At 53.3% G+C, this 12,661-nt stretch overlaps 1 protein-coding gene across 1 annotated transcript in view; it reads left to right on the top strand.

Moving 5' to 3' along the window:
* The window catches only part of FIBCD1 (fibrinogen C domain containing 1), a 41,569-nt gene extending 30,142 nt beyond the window's left edge, over positions 1-11,427 (top strand). Inside the window, exons 5-7 of the mRNA XM_038375172.2 lie at positions 3,458-3,554; positions 5,807-5,986; positions 6,752-11,427. Of these exons, the coding sequence (XP_038231100.1) occupies positions 3,458-3,554; positions 5,807-5,986; positions 6,752-7,011 (537 nt within the window). The 3' untranslated portion in view covers positions 7,012-11,427. The remainder of the gene's footprint in view (positions 1-3,457; positions 3,555-5,806; positions 5,987-6,751) is intronic.
* The last annotated feature ends 1,234 nt before the right edge of the window (positions 11,428-12,661 follow it).

Genomic DNA, 12,661 nt, shown 5'->3' with positions numbered 1-12,661 from the left:
AGGACCAGGATATCATACAGGAGGATCTGGATGACCTTTGTAAAGTGGAGTAATAGTAATAGGATGAAATTTAATAGTGAGAAGTGTAAGGTCATGCATTTAGGGATTAATAACAAGAATTTTAGTTATAAGCTTGGGACACATCAATTAGAAGTAACGGAGGAGGAGGAGGACATTGGAGTATTGGTTGATCATAGGATGACTATGAGCCGCCAATGTGATATGGCTGTGAAAAAAGCTAATGCGGTCTTGGGATGCATCGGGCGTGGTATTTCCAGTAGAGATAAGGAGGTGTTAGTACTGTTATACAAGGCACTAGCGAGACCTCATCTAGAATACTGTGTGCAGCTCTGGTCTCCCATGTTTAAGAAGGATGAATGCAAACTGGAACAGGTACAGAGAAGGGCTCCTAGGATGATCCGAGGAATGGAAAACCTGTCTTATGACAGGAGACTCAATGAGCTTGGCTTGTTTAGCCTAACCAAAAGAAGGTTGAGGGGAGATACGATTGCTCTCTATAAACATATCAGAGGGATAAATACCAGAGAGGGAGAGAAATTATTTAAGCTCAGTACCAATGTGGACACAAGAACAAATGGATATAAATTGGCCGTCGGGAAGTTTAGACCTGAAATTAGACAAAGGTTTCTAACCATCAGAGGAGTGAAGTTCTGGAACAGCCTTCCAAGGGAAGCAGTGGGGTCAAAAGACCTATCTGGCTTCAAGACAAAGCTTGATAAGTTTATGGAGGAGATGGTATGATGGGATAACATGATTTTGGCAATTAATTGATCTTTAACTATTCATGGTAAATAGGCCCAATGGCCTGTGGTGGGACGTTAGATGAGGTGGGATCTGAGTTACTACAGAGAATTCTTTCCTGGGTATCTGGCTGGTGAATCTTGCCCACATGCTCAGGGTTCAGCTGATCGTCATATTCGGGGTCAGAAAGGAATTTTCCTCCAGGGCAGATTGGAAGACGCCCTGGGGTTTTTTTGCCTTCCTCTGTAGAATGGGGCACGGGTCACTTGCTAGAGGATTCGCTGCACCTCGAAGTCTTTAAACCATGATTTGAGGACTTCAATAGCTCAGACATAGGTGAGAGGTTTATTGCAGGATTGGGTGGGTGAGATTCTGTGGCCTACATTGTGCAGGAGGTCAGAGTAGATGATCATAATGGTCCCTTCTGACCTTAATGTCTACGAGTCTATGGGACTGAACTGGCCAAGCTGAACAGAGTTAATCAGGGACCAGACGCTTAATTAAACGCAGCGGTCAGGCAAGAGGCAGCATTTTCTGGATCCCTCTCGATAGCTGACGCTTTAGTCCCATGATAAAATAGAAAGGGGAAAAAAATACAAGGGGACAATATATTAACATGTGCGAGACCGAAGGTTCATCAGCCATAGATCACGGGCACCCAAGCCAGCTGCTGGGGGAAGCAGCTTTTATATATGGGCATCTTGGCTTCATCTGACCCCCGTTCTGAGGGGGCAATATCAGGAGAGTTCACCCCAACTCACAGTCCTGGCTCTGAGAGGGTGAGTAGAGGGGGAGCAGCTGGTGGTTTGGGTTGCTTCTGTTGCTAATTCTCAGCACCAAAGTGTTGCTGGGGAGCATCATTTTGGCGTGCCCCCTCTCACTGACAAATATTCATGCAGATGGGTCTTTGCCTGCCGGGAGGCTGGGGGAATGACTGCTCCTCAGCCAGATCCCCACATTCACATGCAAAGAAGGGGAGTCACTGCATGGCTGCAGCTCATTCAGAAAGAGGAAGGATGGATCAGTGGTTAGGGCTTTAGACTGGCCCTTAGGAGACCCAGATTCCATTCCCTGCTCTGCCACAGACTTCCTGTCAATAATTACTTTGTGCCTCAGTTTCCCCACCCATAAAACAGGGATAATAGCACTTTTGCATCTCACAGAGGGGCTGTGGGGATAAATATATTAGAGCTTGTGAGAGGCTCAGAGATTGTGGTAACAGGAATCCTATAAGGATCTTAGATAGACTGAATGTGTCTGCAAACTGATAAGCCCATGCATTCAGATATTATAGGGAGGAGACTTAAGTAGCTAGCTAGAGAGGAAAAACCCACAGACTTGAGAATCTTTCATCTACATTGTCCGGTGGATAGTTACAAATAAATCCAGCTTGGTACACACACAGCAGGGCACAATTCCTGGGTGAGTGTCCTTGGAAATCAATACGTTAGCCAGGCTCCAGGAATTACATCCTGATTACTAGGCAGCTACCAAAACACAGAGCAGAGATCCTGTTGGTGATGAATGCTTAACAGTTGGATTTCCCTGGACACGTAACTCTGGATCCACTTATGGGAGTAAAATAAAGCAGCTCTGCAGGATTTACCTGACCAGCAAGTAGTTCAGAGCTAGGGCTCTTGATGCTCAGGAGACATGGTTTCAATTCCTGGCTGTGGCACAGACTTGCTACATGACCTTGGGCAACTCGCTTGATCTCTCGGTGCCCCAGTTATTCACCTGTAATATGAGAATAACGACATTTGCCCTTCCCTCCACCTTTGGCTGTCACATCTACTTAGCATGTAAGTTTTTCGGGGCAGGGTCAATCTCTTACTCTGTGTGGGTACAGCATCGAGCACAGGGGACCTGGATCTTGGCTGAGTCTCCTGTGATCATAGAATCATAGAATATCAGGGTTGGAAGGGACCTCAGGAGGTCATCTAGTCCAACCCCTTGCTCAAAGCAGGACCATACCAAGTACCGTCCCTTATTTTTGCCTCAGATCCCTAAATGGCCCCCTCAAGGATTGAACTCACAACCCTAGGTTTAGCAGGCCAATGCTCAAAAACCACTGAGCTATCCCTCCCCCCAGCTCAGCCACTGATCATGCACTAACTCAGCCATGGGCACTGGCTGTTTTGCAAATTGATGCTTCTGTGTCCTCCCCTGGGTGGCATCATTGTACAGGCAGAAGGACCCGTTTTTATTGACGTTAACCCAGGGGGTTTCAGACACCAATAAAAGTTGGCGTTCTGGGCAAGACAGCAAGCGAATTCTTTGCTCTGAGCTGATTCTCCCATCCCTAGGAGATAGGTGACAATGCCATGGCACATCCCTTACACGCCATAGTTCCAATGTAATTAGCGAGTGTACAGGGTTTGATTTGCGCCCCAGTCTGATAAAGCGCTCCTGGAGCGAGACAGCTCTGCAGAGAGCCATGCCATGGAAAAGGCAGCGGGATGCCTGGCTCCTCACGGGAATTGCTGGCAGTGGGGACGGGCTCAGAACTCTCACTTCCCAGCTGCTGTGCCCAGGGCCGGCCCTAGACCAAATGGTGCCCCAAGTGAAGAGTGCCTTTGGCACCCTCCTTTCCATTTGTTACACTTTTGAATATCTAACTGTACCCCGAGCCTGATGCCCCCCTGGCATCCCCTGCCCCTAAATCCGGCCCTGGCCGTGCCTTTTGTTTCCCCAGGTTTTCCAGCGGCGGGAGGATGGCTCGGTGAATTTCTTCCGCGGATGGGAAGCGTACCGGGATGGATTCGGGAAGCTGACTGGAGAGCACTGGCTAGGTACAGCCCACTGCACAGGGGCTAGCAAAACCATCAGCCCAGGGTCCTTTTAAATTCTCCTTGGCATGTTGGGGGCAGGGAGGGCTTGTTTTTCTCATCCATGGTATTTTATCTAGGGGGAAGAACAGAAAAATCCTTTGATTTATCAAACCAGCAACCGGGGAGGGGAATGGAGGTTGCACATGTGGGTTGGACCCACCAGGATCCACAGTGCTAGAGAGCACTGGGGGAAGGGGAAAATGCACGGTTCCTCCGGGAATAGCGGGGACCTAGGGCAGGGCTGGGGTCCAATCTGGAGACAGCAGGAGTGGGTGTATTGTGGCTAATAGCAGCCCACTCCCCTTTCTGCAGATATGAAGGCGGGGGGGGGGGGGGGGGGAGCTGGAGACAATAGGATGCTATGTGAGGTGGCTAAATACTTGCACCCAACACCGTGTGGCTGTGACTAATCCACTCAGCAGAGCCTCCTACTCCTGAAGCCTCTTGAGCAACAGGAGAATCCCCATTAGCAGAACAAGGCCTGGTACGCAGTCGAGCAGGTCCGACTCCAACACAGAAAGCCGGCCTAAAAAACTCAGAGCCAAATCCATCCCTGGGGTAACTATCAAAGTCACAGAATTACCTCGGGGTGGGGCAGAGTTTGGCCCCTTGGGGGTATTGCCCAAAGACTCTAGGTTATGGCCCAGCAGGAGACAAGAAAAGCCAACCCCTGCAGGCCGTACCACCCCTTACATCCTACAAGAGCCCCTGTCATACAACCTGGCCCTCTGCTCTGTGCCAAGGTGCTGGTATTCCCAAGGGAGCTCGCGGCCAGCAGGCAGGGGGCCCGGAGCTCAGGTGGCATTGCAGGGATCTCACTCCCTGTGCCCGCTGCACTGCCAGGCAGTGATGCCATAACCACAGGGGCGCAGAAGGAAGCAGATGAGCCGAGCAGAGGCCACTGGGGCTCTTTGGCCCTCCCTGAGGCTGAGGAAATGGACGCCAAAAACTTCACAAAGGGTGAGGCAAGCTGCTCAGCAACCAGCACGCTCAGCCCAGCCCCTTACTAGCCATCGCTGCTGCACGGCATGGTTGGTATCCTGATGCAAACGCAGAACAGGGTGGCTGCTGTGCAGTGGGGCCCAGGGCCCTCCACGGTGTGCATGTGCGTGCTTCTGAATCTGGTTAGGGCCAGGGGCACTATCTGAGGGCTCCCCCATATAGGAGCCCTGTGCCAGCCACGCCAGCAGGAGAGGAGCTGCTAATTAAAGTGTGTGCGGGCCGGTTAAAGGGGCTTGCTCTGTGTGTGTGTGTGTGTCTGGCTGTCTGGGGGGCTAATAGCAGCTGACCAATGAAGGGCTGGGGCTGGACTGCAACTGCAATTGCAACTGTGTGATATTTTAAAACCAGCTCCTGCTAACGGGCAGCTCCAGGTTGTCTTTAAAGACCCTTCCCCTCCTCCCCTGACTACTCCTAGGAGTGAAATCTCAAAAGGATCATTGCTGAGTGAGATGTCAGGGCAGCCTCTTCGGAGTGCCTGCCTCCCCCAGTCCTGTGGGCACAGCCCCCTGCTGCAATCCATGCTGAGCGCTCCCACTGGGACAAGCCCTAGCTCAGCAGCTGAAGCCAGGAGCTGCAGTGTGGAGGGCCCCTCTCCCCACCCCAGGGTGTAGGTTGAACTCACCAGGTGCTTCTAGACCCACCACAGCGCGCACTCTGCTCCACAGGGTGAGCATGGCCTCGAATCTTGGAAAACAGGCAGAGGAGGGGAAGGGAGAGAATTGAAAGAGACCCAGACTCACCTTGGCAAATGTCACTTATTGCCACTGATGGCTCCTGAGACATTTAATTAAATATCCTCTTCATTAGTAGATGAGCAAACGGACTGCAGAGCTCCCCGCATGTGCCGGCATATCCGGGAGACAGGATCTGCTCCCCAAGCCAGGACCGACGTGCAGAAAAAGCCCCGTCCTTCACCACCCCTGTAGAGACTGGGGGGGTTGCTTTAGCTGTGGTGGATTGTTAACCTGACAGGTTGAACTCAGCTGGACGAAGGATGCCCCCCTTCCCCCCCGTCTCTGGAGATAAGGAGCAGCCTCATGTTTGCTCCCTCTGCCCCTCAGTTCTCCTCCCCATCTCCCCTTTCAGGAGGGTCACCCCGGGCAGGGTGATGTCCGAAGCATTCTGCTGTCTGCCCAGCATTCATTATTTACAGCTCCATGGTGAGCCTGCTGCCAGTGCCCACGACTGACTCTCCTGCTTTGCCACCACAGGGCTGGCGCGGCTCCACGCCCTGACCACGCAGGCCAGCTACGAGCTGCGCATCGACCTGGAGGACTTCGACAACGGCACGGCCTTCGCCCAGTACGGCACCTTCGGAGTGGGCCTGTTCTCCGTGGACCCAGAGGAGGACGGCTACCCGGTCACCATCGCCGACTACTCCGGAACAGCAGGTCGGTCTGTGCTGCTCATGGGTCGCTCCCCAGTCCCCACCCTGCCCAGAGCACATTGCCCGGGGAGAACGGGGTGGGAAGGGGAGATGGGGCCTCGTTTCCATGGGGCTGTGTCAGAGCCGTCTGCAGCCAGACCCATCCCTGCTGTCGCTGTGTTGAGCCCAACAGCCTTTTGCCTTTGATGAGCCGCAACCTTTGCCATTCATTCCATATTGCTACAGGGAGGAAAACAAGCTCACACCAGCCCTAGGGAGGCCTGGGATAGCGGGCAGTGGGGTCAGGAGTGAGGTACATCAGCAAAGCATTTGGGAGCCTAAAAGTGGACTAGCAGGGAGAGTAACTGGTCGCACCGGAGTTGCATTTGCAGTACTGTAGCAATAAGGGGAGTTTGCATAGCTTGTTGCTCCTAGCACTGCTCAGCACGTCTCTCTCTCTCTCTCGAGTCCCTGAGCTCCAAGGCCTCTGTCACCAGGGCAGACCCAGAGGGCAGAGAGGCAAAGCTGCTCCAAGCCGCTGTTTGCACCAGAGCCGCTCACTGCGCTGGTGCAAACTGCGGCTTTGCCTGGGGCTCTAGACAGGCAGCTGGAATCCAAGCTGAGGCCTGACCTGCGCCCGCTCACGTACGTATCCGTTCAACAAGGGAAGCTGGCTTGAGGCTGAGTCTAGGGAACGCAGGGAGGCTGAAAAGCAGGGCTGGGGCGGGAGCGGGGCCCAGCAGTGACGGGCAGGCGCTTTGCTGATGGGTGCTCTCCCCTCGCCCGGCAGGAGACTCCTTCCTGAAGCACAACGGCATGAAGTTCACCACCAAAGATCTGGACAACGACCATTCGGAGAACAACTGCGCCGCCTTCTACCATGGGGCCTGGTGGTACCGCAATTGCCACACCTCCAACCTCAACGGGCAGTACCTCAAGGGCCACCACAGCTCCTACGCCGATGGCGTCGAGTGGTCCTCCTGGACCGGCTGGCAGTACTCCCTCAAATTCACCGAGATGAAGATCCGGCCTGCCAGAGAGGAGAATTAGCCTAACGGCATGGCCCCTCCCCTGCCCCCTTTTCCTCCCCCCTCCCCCACAGTTCGATGTTGTCTTGTCCATGAGTCAGGGGGCAGCCAGGGTGAAAAGCCCCTCTGATAATGCACCACTCTGGGCCGCGCTGTCAGCAGCAGGACAGGGGGCCCAGCGGGAGCCCCCGACCAGGGGAAGGCAGCTCTTCCTCTGAGGGTGCGTCCAAGGGGAGAGGTGGTCACTGTTGCCTCCTTGCTCCAAGTGCCTCCAAGGACATGCACCTCCCGGCGGTGGAGTCGGCCCCCCCTGTTTGGCCTCCCCCTTCCAACAAGCCAGCGGCGCCCTGGGCTCAGGTGTGTGTCGCGTGGGGAGCCGCCTGCACCTGCTGGGCCTTGGCTTGTCATCACAGGGCAGCTCCAGCGAGGCGGCAGGTGAAAATCCCTTGGTAAAGCCCCGGCAGGGCGTAGAGAGACTCAACCCACCACGAGGTAACTGAGCTGTTAGTGACAGTCCCTGGAGGCAGCGGCTGGCCTGTGGTTCTCGGTGGGCTTTGCCAAGGGGGTACAGCAGGCACCAAGAAGGGGAAGCCATGGGGACAGGCGTTGGAGAGCTGGAGGGGGGACAGAACCCAGGAGGCCCCATTCCCAGCCCCTGCACGCAATACCAGCCGGCCCGTTAGAAGACCCCCCTCTCCCCCACCGCGTTGATTCCCTGCACTGAGCTGGGCTCCCAGCACAGAACAAGAGGGCTGGGCTGGCAGGGGCCCAGCTGATGCCGTAAGGGTGGCATGTATAAAATGCAGCCCCAGGGGGCTCAGCAGATGGCACACAAAGGCTGCAGAAAAGGGGTAGCGCAGATTCTTTGTACCCACCCTGGGTTCACTGGAGCTGCCTCCTCCCCACCAGCCACTCACTTTCTGACTACAAGGCTCCACTGGTGATGGGGCGTCCAGCAGGGAGGAGGGTTGTATCTATCCAGGGCCGGGGGGATACGGCTCCTGGCCTAGCTTTCTGCTGGGGTTTAGCCCAGCTGTGCCTCTGGATTGATGAGCAATTCCCCCTCCCGTTCAAAACGGCCCCACATCCCAAATCCAGTTTCTGCCGACACTCAGCAGCTGCAGCCTCTGTCCCGGTGACTATCCCGGGCCCAGCAACGACTCTAACTCTCCCACAATCTGCCATCCAGGCTGGGGTGGGGGCACAGTCATTCAATCTTGGAACTGAGATGGAGGTGACCCCAAACAGTCCACCAGCTCTCCCGGCCCCATGGGGCTCGCTATATCGCTACATCCCACGTGGGTGCGCTTGCCACTGCGCACCACCCAGCCCTTGGGCTTAGACACCCAGAGAGTATTGGCTGGACCCCTCAGAAGGGATGGTTGGCACTGCCCCATCTCAGTTGCCTTGGCCAAGGTGGTGGGGCGAAGCTCATGACTGCAGCGTTGGAGGTGGGAGGGTTCCAAGCGGGGAGCCAGCTGATGCTCCCAGGCAACGCGTAGGGGGTATGTTTCATGGAGTCTTTTTGCTGACCAAACCCACTCGGAAGGGGGCAAACCCAGACCCCATTTGTGGAAATGTGACCTTAGCTCTACAGTAGCCGTGACCTTCCACCAGCTCCATCAGAGGCTGGCTGCAGGGAGGAACAGTTGGTTCTCCACGGGGGAATCCTTGCCCCTGTCCTCTAGGTGCAGAGGATGGGGAGCTGGCCTTCATTTCCAGCCCACACAAACCTTACTCTGGCTTATGCACCTGCAAATATTCAAGCCTTTCTTTTCTTCAAATTCCATGAAGGCTTTGAATCCTCCCCCCACCCAAACCCCGAGCCAGGTATATCTGTGAGGCGCGGCTAATCGCATCACGGCTCCATCCCAGTGGCCGGTGCTTCATGCTGACCAGATCAGACAGCTGGTGACAGAGGGGCTCCAAGAATTCTCATCTTCTGGGACGTCATGGAGAACAGGAAAAAGCCAAGAGGATGGAGAGGAGCCATTGTGTGGAACGTGCAAGTCACAGCCAGTCCTCCTGCTCCCTTGTCAAGGAGGCACTTCACAGCCCAAGCTGTTCAGTGTCAAGCCAGATGGTCAGCAGCAGAATCCTTGCCCAGGTTTCTCCGGACCCAATCCCCAGCATTCAGGGCTTTGCTTTGTCGGCAGCACTCTGCAGAAGCCACGGTGCAGGTAGATGCCCAGCTGCTTACAATGCAAGAGAGTGGAGGGGAAAATGGGAATGCGCCTGCTCCAGCCTGAGATGCTGAGGATGGAGCAGAGCCCTGCCAGCACAGGAGAGCTCCATCCCCATCTGCTCTGCAGGACACGGGAGACAATTGGGCCATATTCTGTCAGTACTAGAATCTCTAATGGTAGGGCACGCCGCTGAACGCTGTGGTGTAAAAGGGTTAAATAGTGCATGAGAAGGAAGCCCCCTCCCCCATCCCCTTAGTGCCAGACCTGAGCATGCTAGAGCCAGGTGTCTCAATCAGGAACTCATCTGGATTTTGTTTAATGCCAAACCACATAAAAATGCTCAAAGCCGTCCAGTTTGTGTGGCATCACTCTGGAGACATCATCCCTGCAACTCAGTGGTGCCAACGCCCCCTGCTGGTGGCACTTGGCAGCACCATTTACCAGAAAGCAGAGCGAAGCTTGTTCGGACTTCTCATGCCTTTGCGTTTCCCTCCCACCACTTTACGGGCCAGGCTGATTCTCTGGCGCTGACATTTCATGGCTGAGTTCTTTTGACTGTTTTTTGCCAGGGGCCAGCATCTACCTGAGGAGCGATCCGACGGATTTAAACAGAACCAGGTGTGGGCTCTGGCGCCGCCTAAGAAGGCTATCCCAAGGGAAGCTGACTCTTCTTTGTAGGACACTCCCGTAGGCAAGAAAACAGCTGGATTTAAAGGGGGATGAGGGCTGTAAATCAGGCATCCAAATCAGAGTTTTTCTTAGGGTTACTAAAGCATGGGGCATTTTGTTACCTCTGCTGGGGCTGCGTTCTCCCCCATCCTTGGGGCAGAGGGAGATTTCAGAAGGGCAGAGGGTTGCTTTTGGCCTTTGAAAGACACCAGGTGCCAGCCACAGGGGCTGTAATTTTTTTTTAATAGTCCTGGAGAGAAAATGCCCATAGACCCTCCTCACCGAACCCCTCTGCAAATTACTCTGATTGGTTGCTGGAAGGATTCAAAGAATACACCGCTCAGGGTCAGAGCACTCTGCTGGGATTGGGGAGAGCAGGAGGAAAGGAACATAATTGAAAGGATAATGAAATTCACTAAGTTATTGTTCACTGTGTCTATTGCAGTAGATTAAGGCCCCACTGTACCAGGCGCTGTGCAGACACATAGCATCTCTGCCCTGACGAGCTCATAGTCTAGACCTGACAGCGGGTGAAAGGAAGGAAAGCTCAATGTATGCTCATTGTACAGATGAGGAACTGAGGCAGCGTGATTAAGTGTGCTTCAGGCTGTAGGATCCTGCAGCCATACAAGCAGTGGTGGTGGATTAGAGATTTATACTTCTTTCCACATTCAAAAAAAATTCTCTGTAAATCTGTATGTAAACCAACAGGGAGCATTTGGGGAAAGTTTTTTCACAGTGAGGGGATTTTCTTGAGTGATGTGTATTGGCGGGGCAGGGTGCATTATACATTTGGGATTATTGTGGTTTTCCCTCTGATGGGGTCCCAGTTTCCATCCTGAACATCTGAGGCCTGCCTCAGTTCAGTAGCACCTCTGTTACTGTGAAACCCAACAGCTTTAAAATGCGTCTTTTCCTTCCACCCAGACTGCACTGGACACATAGGCCTGGCAGAACTCAATTTTCATTTCTTTAGAATATTGACAGCTACTGTCAAGGTTTATTTTTAAGCTCTGTTTTAGATTATCAATTTAAATGTTCACAGCTATGCAAAATTATGTGGAGGGAAGGGTTAAACAATTATTGAATGATAGATGTTGAGATTCAAAAAGTTAAAATTTAACCACCATTAAAACACAAGCTGTCAATATCACACATCAAAATACACAAAGATCCTTCAGCTCTAATAAGTTCTACGTTGTGTATCTGTAAATTTCAATGATCACCAATGGAAATAGTTTCTCCTCAGTTTGCGCGGGTACAGTGAAATTGACATTTACTGCAACATTTACAGATACACAAGCTAATCCTTCCAAGCCTAGTGATACACTTGCTGTACAGAGCTGCACACTGATTGGGTTAGATTAATGAAGCAACATGACATCAGTTCAGACCTGATGTTGGCTTTTATTGCATAAGGAAAGACCTATGCTACCTACCTAAGGATTATCTACATTTCCACCTTGACCTAAGCTACCTGCTGGAGAGGGGAGACCAAGCATTGCCAGGGAGCAGAGCTAGAGAAGGGGCTGTCCTAATGGAGGGGAATCCTGTGAACGTTTTTCAGTTGGTTTGTTTTTTATTTCACTGGAACAAACTGTAAATAGTTTTTATAGCATTTGCCTTCGCGACGGATGGGAACTCCCGACTACAGACCCAGACTGCCGAGCCATCCACCAGCCACCAGCCTGGGAACATGGTAGCACTCAAGGAACTTTGCTTAGTGGGGAAAAGATGTGTGTTGGTTTCCTGTGTTTCCTCCCAGGGCCATTGTTCCTGGGGTCGGGGAGGGTGAAAGTTGTGTGCTCAGTCAGTCACTGGGCACTTTGTGTAACTGGCCCTGTGTCACCCAGGACTCCTTAATGAGTTTGTTTTGAATTGCATGAGAGGTATTTAATACAATCAGAGGCCCCAGGATTTCCAGGGATTAGCTCTAAGAGTGCACAGATCAATCTGCACCCCGGCATTAGACTAAAACTGTCTACGATGACACCTCCCCTGGAGAGAAGCAGGAAGGGGGTGGGGTCTGGAAAGGGCAGGACAAATGCAGCCAGACACCAGGTGCTGGGAGGAGGCAGCACTGCAGTGCATACAATATCCCTCCAAGGAGCTTCCTAAGGGTCTGGCCCCACAACCCTACAGCCTCCAAACCTGCAGCATAGGAAGGCCCAGGCCGCCAGCTGGTCTGGAGCAGCGTATGGCATGCTGATCAAAGGGCTGGTAAAAGGCCAGCTGGGACGGGCTCAGGTTAGTGAAAGGGGCTCCCATCTAACACTTGTTGGATTGCTGCCTTTGGCTCCTGGCCCATACAGAATCAAGCAGGAAGGGTGCATCTGGCAGCCCCTCTCTCCAGCCCATGGCCTTTGGACAGGTTTTTCATGCTGCAGGGTGCTGGCCTAACTTCACCAGCCTGGGTAGCCAGAGGACAAGGATGGCTGTCTAGGCAGGTGCCATACCTGTGCCTGCCCTTCAAGAGTCTGGAAGCCGGGGGGACAAAGCAGTTTCCTGAGCTGGACTTCGCATGGCCAGCCCGTTACACCCGTGGGCCGTGACGGAGCTGGGGCCACAAGGCTGTATGTTCAGATCTGAGCTAGTGGACGGGTTGTGTTGTTTAGCAGTACAATGAAGTCTAGCGCGTGTGTGATTGGTGTCAAATGCTGTACATGTGGACTTCCGAAAACTCCGTAATAAAAGGAACTCATCACTCCGTATGTCCTGCATCTGGGTCTCCATCCACCTCCAATTGCACCCCTCTGCCCAGCTGAGGTTATTTCCCTGGGGCTCTCAGTGCTGGGAGCATCTCGCGTGCCCAGAGCA

This window comes from Dermochelys coriacea, chromosome 16 (assembly GCF_009764565.3).
Source record: "Dermochelys coriacea isolate rDerCor1 chromosome 16, rDerCor1.pri.v4, whole genome shotgun sequence".
NCBI lineage: Eukaryota > Metazoa > Chordata > Testudines > Dermochelyidae > Dermochelys > Dermochelys coriacea.
This window is presented reverse-complemented; position numbering and strand designations above follow the sequence as displayed.